The sequence below is a fragment of the Sapajus apella genome, unplaced genomic scaffold, assembly GCF_009761245.1.
Source record: "Sapajus apella isolate SASKATOON/1434 unplaced genomic scaffold, GSC_monkey_1.0 scaffold371, whole genome shotgun sequence".
In the NCBI taxonomy this organism is placed as follows: Eukaryota; Metazoa; Chordata; class Mammalia; order Primates; family Cebidae; genus Sapajus; species Sapajus apella.
The window spans coordinates 9,924-23,609 of record NW_022437310.1 but is presented as its reverse complement, the minus strand read 5'-3'; the positions used below and the strand labels follow the sequence as shown (position 1 = coordinate 23,609).

General features: G+C 45.4%; 1 protein-coding gene across 1 annotated transcript; it reads right to left on the bottom strand.

The window, feature by feature from the left end:
- Positions 1–204: 204 nt before the first annotated feature.
- On the bottom strand, positions 205–4,425 carry LOC116545789 (myomegalin-like). The gene is made up of 4 exons (XM_032272249.1): positions 4,343–4,425; positions 816–911; positions 636–698; positions 205–412 (listed from the first exon to the last, which is right to left on the bottom strand). Exons 1-4 carry the CDS (start codon positions 4,367–4,369, stop codon positions 317–319), a joined length of 282 nt encoding a protein of 93 aa, XP_032128140.1. The 5' UTR covers positions 4,370–4,425; the 3' UTR covers positions 205–316.
- Between the last annotated feature and the right edge of the window lie 9,261 nt (positions 4,426–13,686).

Here is a 13,686-nt window from a genome sequence, read left to right as displayed (position 1 = left end):
AGAAAAACAAGTTTGTGTCGGGTGTAGTGGTATGCACCTGCAGCTTCAGCTACTCAGGAGGCTGAGGCAGGAAGATTCCTTGAGCGCCAAGAGTTTGAGGCTGCAGTGAGCCATGATTGTACCACTCACTCCAGCTTGGGTGACACAGTGAGACTCCATATATATATATATATATATATATGGACAGAAAAAGAGAGAGAGAGAGAGAGACAGAGAGAGAGAGAGAGAGTGTGTGTGTGTGTGCGTGTGAGTGAATCTATATTCCAATAACTTACCTGTTGTCTTTGGTTTCCTGGTATTTCTTGATCCTGGGATTCTACTGAAGCAACTTTTTCCCAAAGAAGTAATACTTCCTGGGTAAGGCATTCCACAGCTGGTATGTCTTCAGGAAAATCAGTTGTATTTGCAGGTCCTAGAAGTCAAAAAGTAAGTGTAAACATGAAAATAGTAGTCAAAGTTTCATGCAGTTGACAAGCACAGACAAACGTTCTTGAAACAGTCTGCCTATACTTTCAAGTAAGATATTGATAAGCACCGGGCAAGGGATTCAATGTGTGCAAATACTGTCTGAAGATGCCCTACAGGTAATCTGAGATGTGAACATTTCCAATGGTCTGTAAAAACTTTGGAAGAACCTTTATGAGGTCTTCTTTAGTCTGCATTTTCCTGGTCAGAGGCTCCATATCAGCAGCCTGCACCTGTGGCTCTTCCTCCCACACCCGTGGCTCTTGTTGCACCTGAGGCTCTTCCTCCCGCACCTGCGGCTCTTCCTCCTGCACTTGCGGCTCTTCTTACATCTACAGCTCATCTCGCACCTGAAGCTCTTCTTCCTGCACCTGCAGCTCTTCCTCTTGCACCTGCAGCTCTTCTTCTTGCACAGCCATCATGGGCTGTAGAGCAGAAAGTTCCAACTGTGAATAGAGGAAACAATATCTGCCATGTTTACATTTTAACACGGAGACAAATGCTTTTGCATATCATATCAGTATCAGCCAGTAATGCAAGAGAAAACGAGATAAGAACAGGGCTCTACAAGATCAAATAAAAATATCCATGCAGTATAGCAACAAATAAACGATGTTTTATGGGAAGATGTAATAGTTGTTTTTAATGACATCTTCCACCATAACCGGCATCATAAAACACATCAAATTTGTTTAACAAGCCTATTATGATACTGAAAAAGAATGGTGACCATTAGCAGAAGCAATAAGAGACAAAGTTTTTATGTAAGTAATTCAGCTAATAGAGGAAAAAAATGATAGCATTAGGATATCTCCATTTTGCAACCCTTAATGAATTAATGGATTAGGCATCAAACACCAAAAGCTGCTAACATCACAAGAGATCACCAAACAGTACATGCCTCCAGATGGAAGAACATGCCACCACCTCTGAAGGAATCCTGCAAAGGGCTAGCACCATGCCCTCAACTTTCAGTGTTCTCAACAGAAAATGATAAATACTTGGTTATGACAAAGTTCATTAAAACTCATCATAGGCTGGGCGCCATGGCTTGCGCCTGTAATCCCAACACTTTGAGAAGACCAGGTGGGTGGATCATGAGGTCAGGAGTTTGAGACCAGCTTGACCCAAATGGTGAACCCTCGTCTCTACTAAAAATATAAAGATTAGCCAGGCATGGTGGTGAATGCCGGTAATCCCAGCTATTCAGGAGGCTGAGGCAGGAGAATCACTTGAACCGGGGAGGTGGTGGTTGTAGTAAGTGGAGATCATGCCATTGCACTCTAGCCTGGGTGACGGAGCAAGACTCTGTCTCAAAAAAAAAAAATCATGATAATATCCACACCTGCTGACATTTACTATCCCACAGGCTCTCTAACAAATGCTTTATGTATAGTTAATTCTTTTAACAAACCCAGTGCTCTGGTTCCTGCCTGCTTTTCCCACTTTAGTATCTGCCATTTTACTCCTCACTCACGACTCTGTAGGTACACTCGACTGTTTCTGTTCTAGGAACACCAGACTTTCTCTTAACTCTAGGCCTTTACAAGTACTACGCCCTTTGCCTGAAATATCTTTCCCAGGCATTTCTCTGATCCTCAGGTCCCAGCTTACGTGTCATCTGCTCAGGGAAGCCTTCTTTGGCCACCCTATTTAAGATGGTCTCCATCCATGTTACTTTCTATCATTTCCCTCTTATCACTTACTATCATCTATAACTATATCGATCTGTTTATTGTCTGTATCTCCCCAGTGGAAATTAACTACATAGAGCCAGAGACCTTGCTGATTTCATTCACTACCTTATCCCCAGCACTAGCCCAAGTTGAGAGAAGGTTCCCATATAGTTAATGAATGAAGGAGTGAATCCTCACAACAATCCTATAACTCCTCTTTGATTTATACGTAAGGTGACTTCTAATCTTCAATTTACAGACAAGATGATTGAGAGAAATTAAGGAACTTGTCCAAAAATCACAGGGCTAGCTCGTAAGTGGTAAATCTAGAATGTGGACTCGGGGAAGCTGACTCAGAGCCACCAGGCAGTAATCTTTCCAGTAGATGCTGCATATCAATACAGTCTTTATGGTAAGGGCAAGTTATTTTAAATAAACCCTTTAAAGCAACTTAGCAATAGCTAAATATCACCCCTTCAGAACACCCATTCATAGGCATTAGAATTTCATGATCCTGAAAACAGGACAGAACCAAAAGTAACATTACTCTGGATTTGGTATATGTGAGAAAAACAGGAAGAGCATGTGGAAACTAAAATACCTGACATGAATAATCAGATAACTGCTAAGGTAGAACCACAGAAAGTAACAAAGACTAGGGGATTTTAAAAACTGGTATTTCTTCAATGCCACACATTCTCATATCCTAAAAACTAACTGAGTCAAAAACATGAGTCTGTTTGTAAGCAGAAATATGGTAATAAAATCAAAAGATAAAATATGTTAATTCCATCACAAATACAACCACAGTTTCCATATTACAGATCTAGCTATGGCAAAAGGTAGGAAAAATCCTAAGGAGCTATTTAGACTAGCTAGCTAAAGTTAATTTAGGAAGCCACGACACTGACTGATCATCTAAGAGAGATGCCAGTGTAACAAACAAGTCTCTAACTCTGCACTGTGGTCCTATTTCCTCAACATCACAGTTGAATATGCAACTAGCTGTGTATATATTTAGGAAATACATATTTCCTGTCTATATTTAATTCTTTTAACAAACCTAGTGATCTGGTTCCTGCCTGCTTTTCCAACTTGAATGTCAGCCATTTTACTCCTCACTCATGACTCTGTAGGTACACCAGACTTTTTCTGTTCTAGGAACAAAAAAAGAAAATATATATAGGAAAGGCAGGGGGGTGTGAATCTCTAAGGCTGAAAGGCGTCTTCTAAAAGAACTGATGAAAAGTCTATGCTCGAGAGAGTTAAAGCATAAGATGGGAAAAACGAATCTTAGGAATTACGTGAAGTCACAAAAGACAGGAGTTTGAATCAAAGCTTTGGCATTTATTAGTTACATGACTATTCTCCACTCTCATTCTATAAGGGAAATCAGTGTTTCAGCTTCTTCATCTATAATAATGGGGCTGACACCATTTACTTCATATAGCGTTTTAAGCATTAGTGCTAATTTAAATACCTAGCACAGTACGTTGCATATGAATACTCAATAAATATTGACTATACTCAAGTTTCTCCTTTCATGTTTCTAAAACTAATTTCATGGGTCTAATGTCATAACTCTAAGCAGCAATCACATAGTATTTCCTATTTACACTAGTTATTTACTATTATTATTATTTTTGGAGGCGGAGTTTTGCTCCTTTCCTAGGCTGGAGTCTGAGGGCATGATCTCAGCTCACTGCAACTTCTGCCTCCCAGGTTCAAGTGATTCTCCTGTCTCAGCCTCCCAAGTAGCTGGGATTACAAGCACCCACCACCATAGCTGGCTAATTTTTGTATTTTCAGTAGAGATGGGATTTTGACTTATTGGCCAGGCTGGTCTCCAACTCCTGACCTCAAGTGATCAGCCCACCTCAGCCTCCCAAAGTGTCAGGATTACAGGCATGAGCCACCACACCCGGCCTTTATAGTTGTTTTAGTCCAATTAGCAATGGGAGTGAGAGTTGTGTTTTACCAGCACTTAGTAAGTTTTAATGGTCCCAGTATAAAAACAGGAGCATCTTGTTAAGATAATGTATATAAAAAATAACGTATATATTTCCCCAAAAAGAAAAAGGTCATACCTGGCATTTGGACTCAGATATTCTACTTGGAGAATTATACGCTTTTAAATAGAAACTATTTTGAAAGAAAAAATAATAGGGATTTAAAAATTAAGACTTGACTAGAAAACTCACCTGACTTTCTCTTTCTTTTTTAGCCATGAGTTCAAGTTCCTCTTTGGCATTACTCAGTTCTTTTCCAGCCCTGCCACTGTATTCAAGTCTCCTAAAATGAAAATAGAGTGCTAGTTTTAATTGCTATGAACATAATGTGATATCAGCTGCCTTCTTTGAGGAATTTACTGAGGACACATTCCAATAATAAGAAAAAAATAAAACATATACACAGATTGTTCTTTGTAGCACTATTTATAAGAGCTAAATACCACAGTCATCCTGCATTCCATAAAGAAAAGATTGAATAAAGTATAGTATATTCACAGATGAAACTATATACTGATGTAAAAAAGGAATAAGGATGATCTTTTATCAACTTATATGGAGTGATTTAGAAATCCTGAGACTATGTTAAGGAAAACAAGCTACATGCTTAAGAATACATCTAAGGTAATAGGTTTTACATTAGGAAAAGGGGGAATAAGAATATACATATATACATTACATATACACAGATGATTCTTTTGCCGATTTTTGCAAAAAGATACACAGGAAGAATAACCAAGAAATGAAACTGATTACCTTCAGGAGATTAGTGGAAACAGGAGTGAGGGATAGGGAAAGAGATGGAACATCTGAGTATATCATTTTATATACTGGAGTTTTGAACTGTGTTAACGTTTAATCCTAATATGTAAGTCAGCTTGTCAATTAATGGGACATAAAAAACCTAAAATTCAATCCTAATATCAACAAATGAATCTATATAGTAAATAGATAATAAAACCACCCAGAAGATAAAACAAATTAATCCAAATAATTTTTGAACTCACTAACTGAACACTGTCAGTGCAAAATACCTTAAGGATAAAAAGAATCACAAAACTACCTTAAGGATAAAAAGAATTACAAAAAAAGGTAAACATTACAGAATACATTCACTGTTGATAGTGGTATTTATGTAGTAATTCTGAAACTACTTTTGCATAGTATACTATTCTGCAAATGTGTAAATATTTTGAAATATAGTGACGTTGTAAGTAATCAGGGCTCTCAAGGAGATACAAATATGAAATGAAGGAAAAAGAACCTATACTGTTAAGTTAGAATTACAGAAGTCAGTATTAAATCTTCGTATGTATACAAATACATACATATATACTTAAAAATATTCACTGCTAGCTCTGTTCACTTAAAAGGGCCTAGAAGCAAAAGGTATTCATGTGGCAATGAAGACATCTTGTGCCTAGATCACAGTTTGTCAATGCCATTACCCACTGAAAGGAACCAGGGAGCTCTTTAGGATAATGGCTGATTCTGGGACTGAGGCAGGTAAAGTAAAAGGTAATCATAGAACATCTTACTGTGCCAGAAACTGTGAAAGGACGAAAAACAAAGAATCATGGCTAAATTGAGGAATATTCGCAGTCCTGAATTCTTCTCTCGTGGTTAGAGGAATATTCGCAGTCCTGAATTCTTCAAAAGCCAGTCTCGCTAAAAAGAAATAAAAGCTAGGCCAGGCGTGGTGGCTCACTTCTGTAATCCCAGCACTTTGGGAGGCCGAGATGGGCAGATCACGAGGTCAAGAGATCGAGACCATCCTGGCCATGATGAAACCCCCTCTCTACTAAAAATACAAAAATTAGCCGGGTGTGGTGGGACGCGCCTGTAGTCCCAGCTACTCCGGAGGCTGAAGCGGAAGAATCGCTTGAACCCAGGAGGAGGAGGTTGCAGTGAGCCGAGATTGCGCCACTGCACTCCAGCCTGGTGACACAGCAAGACTCCGTCTCAAAAAAAAAAAAAAAAAGTAAAAGCTAAACAATTGTTCTAGATTAGAGACTAAGAGACATGACAACTAAGCACAATGCATAAGCCCTGGCTTGGGGGGTATCAAACTAGCTATACAGAACATTATTGGGACAAAAGGAACTCTCAATGTGGACTGCCTATTAGACACTAAGCCTATATCAAGGTTAAATTTCCTGAGTATGATAATTATATTGTAGCTATATAGAAGAATGGCCTTGTTCTTAGGAAATACTGACGTATGCAGCATAAAGTGTCATGATTTCTGTAAGAAATTCTCCAACGGTTCAGAAAATACATCCACATATATGTTTGTGTACATACAAAGAAATAAGGCAAATGTGGCAGAATGTTAACAACTGGTCTGAATAAAAACGTATATGAGTCTTCACTATACTATACTTGCCCCTTTTCTGTAGGTTTGAAATTTCCAAAATACAAAATTTAGAGAAAAGTACACTTTTTTAAAAAGGCAAAGAATAAATAAAACAAATCCAACATTATTTTACTCTTTGATTAGTATAAAGTTTTCAAACTAGAGAATGACAACTCGTAAGACTTTTCTAAACCATCCCCTGAATGGAGCTAGGCTTGGCAAATAACTCAGTGTACACGGCCTACCCTTCCTGACAGTTTCGTGTAGGTGATGTCGAGTTACCGCGAGTGGCCCCAGACTTGACAGACACCCTGGGAAAGCTGTCAGCACATGGCCCTGCTGTGCAGGACTGGAACCACTGCCTCCTGCATTTCTGAATCCCTGCAAAACTATCTGAAAAGGAGAACAAGGACAGACTTTCTCTGGGCCAAATTGTGACCCCAAAGCAATAACCTCAACTGAACATATGGTAAGGACAGTTCTTCAGCCTTTCAGAGGAATTCCTAACTTATTTCTTCCATTAAGGTAGGAAAAGAATCTCAGCCAAACCTATTACTCGCAGTCAGCGGGTTGGCGGCGACCCAGGCGCTGACAGCCTCAGCGGCGTCCAGAGGGTCTGCGGCGTCCACGCCGAGCTCGGCGCGTTAGCGACGTCCCATGCGCTAACGGCGTCGGCGGCGTCCCAGGCGCTGATGGCATCGGCGGCGGGGTCGCTACGCCAGGAGTGTGGGCGGCTGCGAGGTAATCTCCTCGGGAGCATCCCCGGCGCGGTCAGCGGTTCGGCGGCTTCCCAGGGGCTTCGGCGCATCCACGGCGTCCCAGGCGCTGACGGCGTCTGTGGGGTCTGCGGCGCGACGGCGGCGTCTGACGCAAGGTCGGCGCGCTGGTGGCGTCGGCAGCGTGGTCGGCACATCTGCGGTGTCCGAGGCGGGTCGACGGCGTCCCATGTGCTAAGGGCGTCGGCGGCGTATACGGTGCGTCGGCGGCGGCCGAGGCCCTTTGGCGGCGTCTCAGGCGCGGATGGCATCGGCGGCGGGGTCGGCGCTTCAGGAGTGTTGTGGCACGGTAGGCTGGTCGGGGGCATGCACGGCGGGGTCAGCAGTTCAGCGGCTTCGCAAGCGCTAACAGCGTCAGTGGCCTCGGTGGCGCGGTCCGAGCGTCCTGGGCGACCGCGGCCTTCTAGGCGCTGACGGCGTCCTCGGCTTCCGCAAGGCCTGCGGCGCGGTTGGCCTATCCGCGGCGTCCGAGGCGTGACGGCGCCGTCCCAGGCGCGGATGGCATCAGCAGCGCGGTCGGCGCATCTGGAGTGTCGGTGGTGGCCGCGGTGCGGTCAGTGGGTTGGCGGCGTCCCAGGCGCTGACAGCGCCAGTAGCGTTGGCGGCCATTGGCGGCGAGATAGGCGCCTTGGGGGCGTTAGCGGCGCGGTCCGCACTTCGGGGGATGTCCGCGGCGCGGTCGGCGTAGGCTGCGTCCAGAGGATCTGTGGCGTGGGCGCCGAGGTCGGCGCGTCAGTGACGTCAGCGGCGACGGTGGCGTCCGCGGGGTCTGCGACGCGACGGCGGCGTCCGAGGTACTTTGGCGGGATCTGCAATAGCATCGGCGGCGCGCGGGAGTGTCCGCGAGTTAGGCTGGTCGGGGACATCTACGGCGCGGTCAGCGTTTCCGCGGCTTCCCAGCCGCTTATAGCGTTAGTGACGTTGGCCGCGCGGTAGGCTGGTCGGGGACATCTGCGGCGCCGTCAGCGATTCAGCGGCGTCCCAGGCGCTGACCGCGTCAGTGGCGTCAGCGGCGTCAGCGGCACAGTCGGCCCGTCCCAGGGGCTGACGGCGTCCGCGGTGATGCCCTCGGTGCGTTGGGGACAGCCGCGGCGCGGTCGGCCCATCCGCGGCGTCTGCAGCGCGACGGCGGCTTCCGAGGCGCCTCCGCGGTGTCCCTGGCCCGGATGGCATCGGCAGCCCAGTCGGCGCGTGGGGAGTGTCCGTGGCGCGGTAGGCTCGTTGGGGGCGCCCGCGGCGCGGTCAGCGGGTCGGTGGCGTCCCAGGCGCTGACAGCGTCAGTGCTGTCGGCGGCGCGGTAGGCGCGTCGGTGGGCGTCAGCAGCGACGGCGCGGTCCGCGCGTCGGGGGCATCCTCGGCGTCCAGAGAGTCTGTGGCGTCCGCGCGTCGGGGGCTTCGCCAGGGAGGTCGGCGCGTCAGGGGCGTCCGCGGTGCCACGGGGGCGTCCCATGCGGTAACGGCGTCAGCAGCGTCCGCTGCATCTGCGGCGTGTCAGGGACGTCCGCGGGGTCTGTAGCGCGGCTGCGGCGTTCGAGGCGCGGTTGGCGCGTCGGCGGGGACTGGGCATCAGCGTCTCGGTAGGCTTGGGCCACGCATGGGTGGCGCGGGCCGGTGCGTCGGCGGCGGGCTGTCTTAAGGTTTACCGGGACGTCCACGCAGCGTTTCCAAGGTGAGTGCGAGGCGAGGCGGCGGCAGGGATCTGCACTGAAAGTTTAAGGTTTAGCAGGAAGTCAAGGTTCAGGGGGAAATCCACCCAGCCTTTTCGAGGTGAGGGCACTGCGCCAAGCCGGGAGAGCGGTGAGTCCGGGACCCGTGGCGCACAGCTGGGTCAATGTGCGCGCCGGGGGCCTCCACAACTTTCGCTGTGCCAGCGGAGCGGGCGCTCCGGGCCACTCGAGCGCTTAAGTTCCCTGCGTTGGATTCCTCGCCGGCCGCAGCCCTGCTCTTGTGGGCTCTGGGGAAGAAACTCACGGGCGGGTCTTCCTGTGGCATCCCAGCGGGTGGAGGGATGGAGCAGCTTCGGGGGCACATCCTAGATCTGGTGAAAGACATTGACCCTTTGCCCCACCTTCAGAGCATTCTTCTCTCCCAGTGTTTTCTCCTGTTGAGCAAAGTTAAGAAGCAGATAAATTCCTTCATCTGGTTCCCCCCCCCCCACTTCTTTTTTTTTTTAAGATAGGGTTTCACCACGATGGCCAGGCTGGTCTTGAAGTCCTGACCTCAGGTGATCCACCCATCTCGGCCTTTCAAAGTGCTAGGATTGCAGGCGTGAGCCACCGCGCCCCGCCCTGGTTCTCCCTCCTCCCCCACCTTTTTTTTTTTTTTTTTGAGACGGAGTCTTGCTCTGTCTCCAGACTGGAATGCGGTGGCACAGTCTAGACTCACTGCAGTCTTCACCTCCTGGGTTCAAGTGATTTCCCTGCCTCAGTCTCCCGAGTAGCTGGGGCTACAGGCGTGTGCCACCATGCCTGCCTAATTTTTTGTATTTTAGTAGAGACAGGCTTTCCCCATGTTGGCCAGGAAGGTCTTTTATCTCCTGACCTTGTGATCCACCTGTCTTAGCCTCCCAAAGTGTTGGGATTACGCCTAGGCCTGACCCACCACACCAGTCTTTGTTCCCTTTTTACCTCCCGTCTTTTCTTTCATTTTTAAACCAGATGTTTGTTTAAATTCCAGTCCTGAGAACATGCTTTATCTGATGATTAGTGTATTGTTACTTCTATTCTGTTCTGAGAGCCATCAGATTCTTCAAATGGTCCCAGGTATCCCTTTGAGTGGGTGACTGAAAGTATAGGCTTTTCTTTTTTTTTCCCCCCATGAAAGTTTTGTTTATTAAGCTTCTCGTGAAAAATCTACAATGACCATGGATAACATTGCAGCACCTTTACTCCTTCGGCTGTGATCCAATCTCCAGCTCACTTTTTGCCTGCTCCAGCATTAGCGTTTGCAGTCCCCCTGACTTTCTTCATTCTGTTCTTTTCGTTCCTTTCATTTCTTGAGGTCTTTTTCTTCTCACACAGGCCATGTCTTGCAAGTCTATGTTTGGGCTCATTTTTCTTTGCATAATCCAGGGAATCATAAATCATGCCAAAACTGTTTGTCTTGCCACCACCAAAATGAGTTCTGAATCCAGATACGATGATGACATCCAGTGTGGTCTTATACATTTTGACTAGTTTTTCCCGAATTTGTGTCTTAAGCGCTGTTGCCTTCCCTGCCTCATCTTCTCATTGTGTTGGGATTACAGGCTGTGCCTGGCCACAATTTGCGGATGATACCACAAATTACCATTTTTTTAAAAAACAGAAGCAGATACTTTAGACAAATTAATGCTAATGTCATTGTTGGTGTTAGTTTATGATTATATGAAATTAAAGGTATTTTACCAAATGAGCTACACTTGGTTGTTCATTTAATCTGTCAATTTAATATGTATAGGTATTAATAGGCCAGTATCGGTAGCTCATGCTGAATCCCAACACTTTGGGAGGCCCAGACGGGCGGGTCACTTGAGGCCAGGAGTTTGAGACCAGCCTTGCTCAACATGGTGGAATCTTGTTTTGCATAAAAATACAAACATTAACTGGGTGTGGTAGTGCATGCCATTTGTCCCAGCTACTCTTGGCTCTTGGGTGGATCAGGCAGGAGAATTGCTTGAACCCTGGAGGAGGAAGTTGCAGTGAGCCAAGATGGCACCACTGCACTCCAGCCTGGGCAACAGAGTGAGACTCTTTCTCAAAAAAATATATAAATGTGTATTAGATGTGTTACTGGTTGTGTAATACAGTAAAATTGGGTGAAGAGACCTAGGCAAGTTATTTGTATTTTAAGGACTTGGATACAAATGCATAACCAAACCCTCGGCTTTTACTTTATTTTATTTTATTTATTTATTTATGAGAGGAGTCTTGCTCCGTTACCCAGGCTGGAGTGCAGTGGCACGGTCTCAGCTCACTGCAACCTCCACCTCCTGAGTTCAAGCAATTCTCCTGTCTCAGTCTCCTGAGTAGATGGGACTACCGGCACACGCCACCACACCTGGCTATTTTTGTACTTGTAGTAGAGATGGGGTTTCACCATATTTGTCGGGCTGGTTTTGAATTCTTGACCTCAAGTGATCCACCTGCCTCAGCCTCCTAAAGTGCTGGGATTACAGTTGGGAGCCACCATGCCCGGCCACCCTAGGCATTTTTTTTTTTTCTTTTCAGTCTATCGATGAGACACCCTAGGCATTTAAATTAAAGTAATATATGGACTGGTTGGGGTGGCTCACTCCTGTAATCCCAGCACTTTCGGACGCCTAGGTGGACGGATCACGAGGTCAAGAGATGGAGACCATCCTGGCCAACATGGTGAAACCCTATCTGTACTACAAATACAAAAATTAGCCAGGAGTGGTGGCTCATGCCTGTAGTCCCAACTCCTTCAGAGGCTGAGGCAGGAGAATTGCTTGAACCCAGGAGGTGGAGGTTGCAGTGAGCTGAGATCTCACCGTTACACTCCAGCCTGGGTGACAGTGAGACTCCATCTCAAAAAAATAAAAAAAAAAAAAAAATTAAAGTAATATAACAAAATAAAATGAAAAACAGTTTACAGTTTTCTGTTGGGGTCTTCATTCAGTTTGCAGGCTTGTCTTGCTTTAGGTATTATACAAACATATGGAATTGTCAAGATTAAAAACTCGAGAGTAATTTTTTGGCATATAGAAAAATTTATTTTTATTTTTTTAATTTTTAATTTTTTTTTTAAATTTTATTTATTTATTTATTTTTTAAAGATGGAGCTTCACCATGTTGGCCAGGCTGGTCTTGAACCCCTGACCTCAGGTGATCTGCCCACCTCGGCCTCTCAAAGTGCTGAGATTATAGGCGTGAGCCACCGCGCGCAGCCCTAGAAGAATTTCTTCCTAAAGAATAGTTTTAGGCCAGGCGTGGTGGCTCATGCCTGTAATCCCAGCATTTTGTGAGGGATTGCTTGAGCGGTGAGCAGATCGTTTGAGACCAGCCTGGGCAACATGGTGAGACCCCGTCTCTACTAAAAATACAATAATTGGCTGGGTGTGGTGGCACACACCTGTGTTCCCAGCTACTTGAGAGGCTGAGACAGGAGAATCACTTGAACTTGGCAAGCAGAGGTTGCAGTGAGCTGAGACCTGGCCACTGCACTCCAGCTTGGGTGACAGAATAAAACTGTCTCCAAAAAAAAAAAAAAAGTTTTAACATAGAATTAAGACATTTTCTTGGTTAATTTAAAGTATATTTTAATTTTGCAGATATTTATAGAAACATATTACTTATATTGATTGTTTTGTGTTAAAATAAGGTTTTATGTTATACTTGAGGCATGCAAAAGACGTAGTAGAGTTCTGTGAATTCACTCAGATATCACTGTGCATTTCTCCTCCATCTCATTCATCTTTTCTCCTGGGCAACCGTGCCCTGATTTTTGTGCTCCATATGCCTTTGCTTTAAAAAAAAAGTGGATTTGTTATTTATGCATTTATCTTTAAAGAGTAGATTAAATTTTATTTTTTAGATTCGTGAAAATGGACTTACACTTTGGTTAGTTCAAGACTTTCTGAGATTCATCCATATTTATTTTCTTTTTTTGAGATGGAGTCTTGCTCTGTTGCCCAGGCTGGAGTGCAAGTGCGTCATACAATCTCTGCTCACTGCAACCTCTGCCTCCCAGACTCAAGCAATTCTCCTGTCTCAGCCTCCAGAGTAGCTGGGATTATAGGCATGCACCACTATGCCCGGCTAATTTAGGTAATTTTAGTAGAGTTCTATTTTCGCCAGGCTGGTCTTGAACTTCTGACCTCAAGTGATCAGCCTGCCCTGACCTTCCAAAGTGCTGGGATTACAGATGTGAGCCACCACACTTGGTGATCCATTCATATTTCTGGGAGTAGGTATGATTTGTTCATTTTCACTGCTGTGAAATTTCATTGGGTAAATCATATCTTGTGATTTACTTATTCTCTTACAGATTTACTTTTGAGTTTTCAGTTTTTAGCTCTTACAAAAATGCTGCAATGAACATAACTGTACATGTCTACTGTTGAACATTTGCTAGAATTTCTCTAGGCCCTTTCAAATGCTTTTTAAACAGTTGCACTAGTGATGTTTTGGGGCTTGATAATTATTCGTTGCAGGTACTTTCCTGTGTTTAACAACATATCTGGCCTCTACCCATTAGAGCCACTTGTACTCTTCATGTTGTGACAAAATTGTCTCTAGGCATTGCCATTGTTCCCAAGCATACAAAATCACCCATGGCTGAGAACCATTGTTGCTTTTTTTGTTTTGAGATGGAATTTCACTCTTGTTACTCAGGCTGGAGTGCAGTGGGCAATCTTGTCTCACTGCAACCCCTGCCTCCTGGGTTCAAGCGATTCTTCTGCC

Coding starts and splice junctions, on each gene's coding strand:
- LOC116545789 (XM_032272249.1), bottom strand. CDS start 4,369: ATGGCTAAAAAAGAAAGAGAAAGTCAG. Junction 912..4,342: donor AAAAAGAAAGAGAAAGTCAG/GTGAGTTTTCTA, acceptor CTCTATTCACAG/TTGGAACTTTCTGCTCTACA. Junction 699..815: donor TGCAGGAAGAAGAGCTTCAG/GTGCGAGATGAG, acceptor GAAGAGCCACAG/GTGCAGGCTGCTGATATGGA.